This window comes from Leptosomus discolor, chromosome 5, assembly GCF_034619465.1.
Source record: "Leptosomus discolor isolate bLepDis1 chromosome 5, bLepDis1.hap2, whole genome shotgun sequence".
In the NCBI taxonomy this organism is placed as follows: Eukaryota; Metazoa; Chordata; class Aves; order Leptosomiformes; family Leptosomidae; genus Leptosomus; species Leptosomus discolor.
The window spans coordinates 43,884,564-43,891,953 of NC_141395.1; the positions used below are offsets into that span (position 1 = coordinate 43,884,564).

At 45.6% G+C, this 7,390-nt stretch overlaps 2 protein-coding genes across 4 annotated transcripts in view; both read left to right on the forward strand.

Moving 5' to 3' along the window:
- Positions 1–4,451, forward strand: part of DIP2A (DIP2 acetate--CoA ligase A) — a 127,257-nt gene extending 122,806 nt beyond the window's left edge. For all 3 annotated transcript variants that reach the window (XM_086465549.1, XM_086465551.1, XM_086465550.1), the window contains 3 exons: positions 182–356; positions 2,492–2,615; positions 3,483–4,451. In XM_086465549.1, the coding sequence (XP_086321675.1) occupies positions 182–356; positions 2,492–2,615; positions 3,483–3,735 (552 nt within the window). In that variant the 3' untranslated portion in view covers positions 3,736–4,451. The remainder of the gene's footprint in view (positions 1–181; positions 357–2,491; positions 2,616–3,482) is intronic.
- A 1,636-nt stretch (positions 4,452–6,087) lies between these two features.
- On the forward strand, positions 6,088–7,143 carry LOC104347787 (uncharacterized). Its single transcript, XM_009952919.2, has one exon. The coding sequence runs from the start codon at positions 6,088–6,090 to the stop codon at positions 7,141–7,143; it is 1,056 nt and encodes a 351-aa protein (XP_009951221.2).
- The last annotated feature ends 247 nt before the right edge of the window (positions 7,144–7,390 follow it).

Genomic DNA, 7,390 nt, shown 5'->3' on the forward strand with positions numbered 1-7,390 from the left:
GAGGTAGAACTTAATGAATTATTTTAATAAAAATACTCCTGGCACTTTAGGAGCAGCGAACTGTCAGTGGAACAGATCTTCTAAATCAGTAAATTATGCTGCCTGGGTCTGGCAAAATAACCTATGTTTATAGGAAATGGTTCCCTTTTCTTTTTGGGGGTGTGTTTGTTTTGTCTCCTAGATATGGGTGAATAGTCCACACAACGCTACTGGTTACTACACAGTGTATGGAGAAGAAGCGCTGCACGCTGATCACTTCACTGCTCGCCTGAGTTTTGGAGACACTCAGACCATATGGGCTCGGACTGGGTACCTTGGCTTTCTGCGCAGAACAGAACTCACTGATGCTAGTGGAGGTGAGAGAAAACAAGTGTACTTACAGAAGCACGTGTTTGAAACTCCTTCTGATAGTCGAGCTAGCAAAGAGTAAGCTGTCCCGCAAGTTTATCCTGACTTGCCTCAGAGAAAAGTGCTGAATGTAACAGGATTGTTACTCTGTACATATTCATTGATTATAATGATACTGGGTAATCATGCAAAATGAGAAATTCATAATGCCCTTTTGACAGATTTAGAAATCATGTTCCTTTATTTCCACTTAGACAAAATAATATGAGCACATTTGATAGAAGCACTGGAGCCCTTCTGCTGGCTTTTCCTCTGAACCTCTTTCCTTACAGACAGGATGCAGTATTTCAGTGCTGAGCTACAGACTACAAATAACGTTGTCAAATACCAGTGATTTCCCAGCCTTTCAGAAGTTAAAGGTCTAGAGGAGTAGCTTCTCCATAATTTTTCCAGTATAGAAAATAAGATGGTAATCTCATTTTTTCAATCTAATCCAAGATGTCTAAACTCGAGAAAAGTAAACAAATGGAAGAAAAATTGCTCCTTTTTCCGGTGAGACAGAATGTGGAATAGGTATAACTCTTGATTATCACACATTTTTTTTGGAAAAAGTAATCTCTAAACATTCTAAGAAAAGGAGTTTTAATGTTTATAATTATTAGCAAATGTATATTGCTGATTGTCTGTGATTGCACTTAAGTGGATGGTGGTGTCTGTGTGAATAGTGTCAGTGTCCCCTTGTTGCTGTCACTGGATAATGGACTGTAGGGGGTTCACAGACACCTTTCACATTTCCTGTAATCACTCATGGTAAAAGATAGAGAAAAGCCATGTTCTCACTTCTGGAACACTAGTGTCTGGTTGGGGGACACCATGCACATCCATCCTACTTTTAGTCCTCCGTTTTGTGAAAGAAGAGCGAGTGAGGAGAGCAATCTGTTGAAGGCGCAGACTTCTGTTGAGGAGCTATCCCATCTGTTGCACTGGATACCAGTACAGGGTTCAGAAATGGTCCGTGATGTAACTCTGTTGGATTTAGTCGCTAAAAGTGGGTCATGCTCCAGTCTACTGTGCTGCTGTGCTGTTCAGTCTCCCTGTGGCTCTTGAGAACAAGAAAGGTGAAGGCTGTTGCTCTGGCTCCAGTTGCTGCTTAGTGCAAGGTTCTGCACAGGATGCTTGGATTTTTGTCCATCTGTCCCTGTTCAAGTGAAATGGCTCCCTGTTCCTGAGAAAGCTGGTAGTCACCAGAAATTGGAATCTGTGAGCAGAGATTAAAAAAAGAAAAAAAAAAAAAAGAGAGAGAGAAGTTGTGGGTGGCAAGGCATCAGATTGCTATAGCAAGTTTTTGTGCCTTGTAGCTTTCTGACAAACCATATGTCGTAGAGATTTTTATCACTGTGGAACAATGTCAGTTGTCCTTTACTTTGTATGTCCTTTAGTTTCATGTATGCATGAAATACAGTGCAGCTTCCCAGCGTGCTTTTCATCTCAAGTTACACAATTGAGCAGAATTATAAAATAGTTGCAAAAAAAAGCAAAGTTGAACGGAACAGAGGTACAGGATGAACATGGCAATGTGGAGAGCATGTCCTTCAAGAAGGGTCTAGGAGAGCTTTGCTTATGTAACCTAGCAAAGCTAAGGTTGAGGAAGGAGGGGATAGAGTTGCTCTCGCTACATTAACTGTGGGGAACTTAGGAAGCTGAGGAGAACATTGCTGGCATGAGGACAAGTGGGTATAATCTGGTTTCAAAAAGGAAGAAAAAAACCCTTAAATTTGGAAACTGGAAAAGTGTTCATGTCGAGCAGAGTTCTCTGGTAAGAATAGTGGGACAAAAAGATGCTTTAACAATGGATTTTGATTGGGTTTATGACCTGAGATTACATTATGTGAGACAGGGGGCAGAACTGGATGACCCAGAAATTCTTTTTAGTCTGGTTTCATTTCCTTGGAGTCAACAGGCAGAAGCGCTACATGACCTCCTAATTCTCTTCTCTCCAAATGGTAGAGCTTGATGTGTGTTACAGACTCTTTCTCCTAGGAAGCACCAGGAATATCTTAGAACATCAGGAATAAGCACACACAAATGACCGTGTGTGTTCTGTAGATGTGATGATGTTTTAAATGTCTGTGCTGCATTGCAGAGAGGCATGATGCCCTGTACGTGGTAGGCTCTTTGGATGAAACGCTGGAGCTCAGAGGAATGAGGTACCATCCCATTGATATAGAGACCTCTGTAATAAGAGCACATAAGAGCATCGCAGAATGGTAAGAGCCATAGCATTACTTTTCTCTATGGTTTTATTTATTCTAAAGCAGCAGAAGTCAAGCTCTGTGGAACAGCATGCTAGACTGAGAGCTTGCTGTAGAGTGAACTCACTAAAACTTCGCTTAGAAACTACTGCAGTAACCGAAATGTAACGCCACTCTTTCCCCTGCCTCTGCTGCTCAGGAAAAAAAAAAAAAAAAGCCCAGACCTTTATCAGAGTTTGATCTTCATAGTCTGAAGGACAGGGAGGGCAGGGCGTGAACGGGGCAACAGAGCACCTACGAGTTGTGTGACTTCCCTGGCCTTGTCAGAGTGTAGGCACTTGGATGTGGTAAACACATCTCAACGATCTCTTGAATGGTATCTTCTAACATACGTTATTCTCACTTGGTCCTAATGGATTGTGTATGCCATGTGGCTGTGAGTCCAGACTCCAAGTGGTGGTGTTTACTTGTAAGCTTTGGGAGGTTTTGTCTTTCCTTTAATAATCTCTGAAGATTTACACAAGTACATTAACATCAAGTATGCACACACTGGATGTGATCTTAATGGTTCCCGTTTTAATACATAAGTGCAAAGGGCTTTAAAATACATGGTTCTGTACATGTAAGAGAAAAAGACCTTTTATTTTGTACGTGGACAATTAAAAAACAAGTGGCAGAGAATATCCCAAGAAGTTACAGCTTTAATACCTTTTGATTTACAGGTATTGTCACATTACTATTATATCGCTTATTCTCATTTATTATATTGTTCAAGTCATTATGAAATTTATTTCCAGGGAGTCTCTCTTTGACAGCTAGCTTCCTTTGACTCTGTGTGTGGTCTTTTTTTTCTCACCATTAATATTTGTGTCATGCTGACAGTGCTGTGTTTACATGGACCAACTTGCTGGTGGTGGTTGTGGAGTTGGAAGGCTCAGAACAAGAAGCGTTGGACCTGGTTGCGCTCGTAACAAATGTGGTTCTGGAAGAGCATTATCTCATAGTAGGTGTCGTGGTGATTGTGGACCCCGGTGTTATTCCGATCAATTCCCGTGGTGAGAAACAACGAATGCACTTGAGGGACGGATTTTTAGCCGACCAGTTGGATCCTATTTATGTTGCCTACAACATGTGAAAACAGAAAATCGCGTCAAGGCTAAAGCACCAAAATCCAAATAACAACATCAAATCCATTTTCCGTGTTTTTAAAAGCTGTTGAAGACCTTAGGAAAATGGAGATACTAATCTTCACAGACCTTCATCTCGCATTGCATTTGCTTTCGTAAATCCATTGTAACAGTTACCAGCTGTCCTAGGATGTAGAGTTTACTGGGATTTCTGAAGGAAGCTTCTTGGAACTGTCATGGACCAATGTGTTTTTTACAGTCATTATGAATGTCAGGACTTGATGTACCGCATAAGAGGACATAAAGCAGGGTGGGGAGAGAACACCAGCTGTGAGGAGGACTCTTGGCAATAGTACTGGAAGTCACGAGGAGCCGTTCGGAGTTCACCCTCCACATGATTGTTTGCAATATATTGGCAGTATCTGGGTTAGGACGTAACTTTCAAGATTGCACACATCACTACCGTATTCTCTACTGTACTGAAAGGAATTTTGCACATACTTGTGATTTAAAAATGCAGCCTTTTTACGTTAAATCACTGACTCATCCCTATTCAGAAGAAACAAATTCATTCCAATCCCGGATTCAGTGCTGCTGTTCAGCTTTTTTGTACCAAGCAGGAACAAATACCGCAACTGTAACAAGGTTACTTCCCGTGCCATGCTGGACTCTGTAATGCTATACACTTTGTAATAAAATAGAAATAAATATCCAGTTTTAACTACTTGATGCAGGAGCCGTCACTGCTCTTGCTGTTGTAACTTCATGTTAAAGTTGCTCGTTTTCATAGCATTAGCTATTAATTACTGCCCTGCATAACGCCAAGTATTTGAGAAGTCATTACAAAGCAAATAGTCTCTGAATGATTTGTAGAAATGTTTACAAAGCATGGTCTTAGAAGATGTTTTCCCTGAATATCCTGTGCTAAAACTTCTGATGGTGATTTCCCGCCCCCCCCAACCGTGGAAAAGATATTCAGTGTTAGTTTGCTTGATCTGCTGTGGTACAAATTTCCTTTTTTTTTTTTTTTCCTAGAGTTGTATTTAGACACTTTTTTGTTCAAACTGAAACATCCAGTTGGTTGAGTCACACTTAACTAATTAAGGTTTTGAAGTTTCTGCCTGATCTAATACTGCAGTGAACCTAATTCAGAAAGAGAATGTGAAGTTATTCAAATACTTCCATGTATTTGAAGGTAAGCACGAGACTAGCAAATAACTATTTTTATAGAGTTGTTAAAGACTTTGAGCTACATAAATTTTTTAATAATGCATGAGTTTGGCAGAAGAGCCAGGCTTTTCTGCAAGGCAATTCTGCCTGGATCAGTGCCTAAGAAAGATGGATGTCAGTCTCCTGATATGAGGATAGCGAATTGACTCTTGGCCAAATAAACTATTGAATCTTTGAGAAAGAGCTTTCCTGTATAGTAGTTCTTTGCCCTCGTGGTGTTTGACTGTGGTGTATTATACAGCTGCATACTCTACTATGACTGTAATTATGTACAGAACTTGTGTAACTTATTAAGTAGAGCAACCTCTTGCAGTGGACTATGCGACACTCCTCGCAACAAAACAGCTGGCAAAAGGAAAGAACTACCTAGCCCCCATTTTATTGTCGTAGTTTTTTAGCAAATAAAGCATTGTAAGATTTTTGTATTGAGATATTGATGGCAGTGAGACAAGTTGCCTTGTAAACTAAATCTAAAACAAAAAGCCCATTAAACATTTCAGAACAGCTCTTGAAAATCTGACTTGCCGCATGCTTGAAACTTTGTGGTGTTGGATCAGAAATGTACCTCCAGTACAGAGTTTTCATCTGGACAGTTTAATGCCTAGAGAGCTTTTTCTGCAACATCTCCTTACAGTTGTTTACAGTGAAAGCAATTGCACCTCCTCAAAGCCTGGATGGTCCTGAATTTCCTGTGTTTTCGGTACCCGAACTGAACTGCTCTCTGGGGTCTCGCTTTCAGGGGACGGGGGAGCTCCTCCCCTCCCCCACAACTGCGGAAACCGCGTTTTCTAAACTTAGGGGTGAGGCGTACAGTGGGGGCGGGGGTAACATCCCTCCCTCAGCACGCTGCTGTCTCTTTCACCCTGCTGGGTCAGCGCAGGGAGAAAGCGGGGGTGAGGGGAGCCCCCTGTGTCTCGGGGCGCTCCCAGACCTTCCCTCGGCGAAGGGGGCCGGGTGGCTGCCGGGCTGTGACCCGAGCCCGCCGAGCGACAAGACGGAGGCTGCGCGCCCGCCCCGGTGACCTCCACCGCGCTTCCTGACGTCACCGCCACGCGCCGGCGGCGCACGCGTGCAGGGAGCGGCCCAGGCCGCCGGTTCCGGGGCGGGGGTGCGGTGCGGGGGCCGCTGACATGGGGCCGGCGGGCCGGCGGGAGAGGGGCGGGCGGGGCTTGGCGGCGCTCGGCGCCCACACGGAGCGGCCGCACGGGTGCGAGCAGTGCGGGAAGGCGTTCGCGCAGGCCGGCGCCCTGGCCAAGCACCGGCGGGTGCACACGGGGGAGAAGCCCTACCGCTGCCCGGTCTGCGCCAAGGCCTTTGCCCTCTCCTCGGGGCTGGTCCTCCACAAGCGCACCCACACCGGGGAAAGGCCCCACGCCTGCCTGCTCTGCGGCAAGGCCTTCATCTCCTCGTCACACCTCGCCCTCCACCTCCGCTCCCACACGGGCGAGCGCAAGTACCAGTGCCCCGTCTGCGGGAAGCTCTTCCTTCAGTCCTCCCACCTGGTGCGCCACAAGGCCATCCACACCGGCGAGAGGCCCTTCAAGTGCGAGGACTGCGGCAAGCTCTTCAGGCGGGCGTCACACCTCTCAACCCACCGCCGCGTGCACACGGGCGAGAGGCCTTTCAAGTGCTTGCAATGCGAGAAAGCCTTCACACAGAAGGCCGGGCTGGTCCTCCACATCCGCCTGCACACCGGGGAACGGCCCTACAAGTGCAACAAATGTGGGAAGAACTTCCGCTCCTCCGCCCACCTCATGTCACACCAGCTTCTCGAGTCAGGCGAGAGGAATTTCAAGTGCTCCACCTGCGGGAAGGCCTTCAAGCAGGCGTCGTCCCTCAAGCAGCACCTGAAGACCCACGAGGCACGCGAGCCTCACCGCTGCTCAGTCTGCAGCCGAGCCTTTTCCAGGTCCTCTTACCTCCATCTTCACATGAGAACGCACAGTAGGGAGCGGCCGTACCACTGTTTGGTTTGCAACAGGACATACGCCAAAATTTCTACCTTTGAAAAACATTGTAAAAAGCACCAGCAGGATGAGGAGAGGCCTGATGCTAGACCCAGGACAATGACCACCAGGGCAAAAGCGCTGGCTGAAAAGAAAAATCAGGAGCAGAAACAGCAGAACCGAGATGACAGCCTCAAGCAACCTCACCAGGCTGACCCAAAGCGGAAGCAGCAGCAGTAGCAGGTGGAGATGCTGTAAAAGTCACTAAACCAAGAATGGTTCCTGGCCCTCCTCAACATGGCTCATGGGATATAGGATGTCTGGTTTAATTTTTATTGAAAGAAAATGACATACTACACCAGCATTACTCCAGAGCATGTTTCCAAATGGAATTCTTTGATGCAAGGTTCAATGCAAACACTTCTCTGGGTGCAGCAGATACGTCAAGGTCTCCCTTGGAATACATGAGGCTCCCCACAGTTGGTGT

Coding starts and splice junctions, on each gene's coding strand:
- LOC104347787 (XM_009952919.2), top strand. CDS start 6,088: ATGGGGCCGGCGGGCCGGCGGGAGAGGGGCGGGCGGGGCTTGGCGGCG.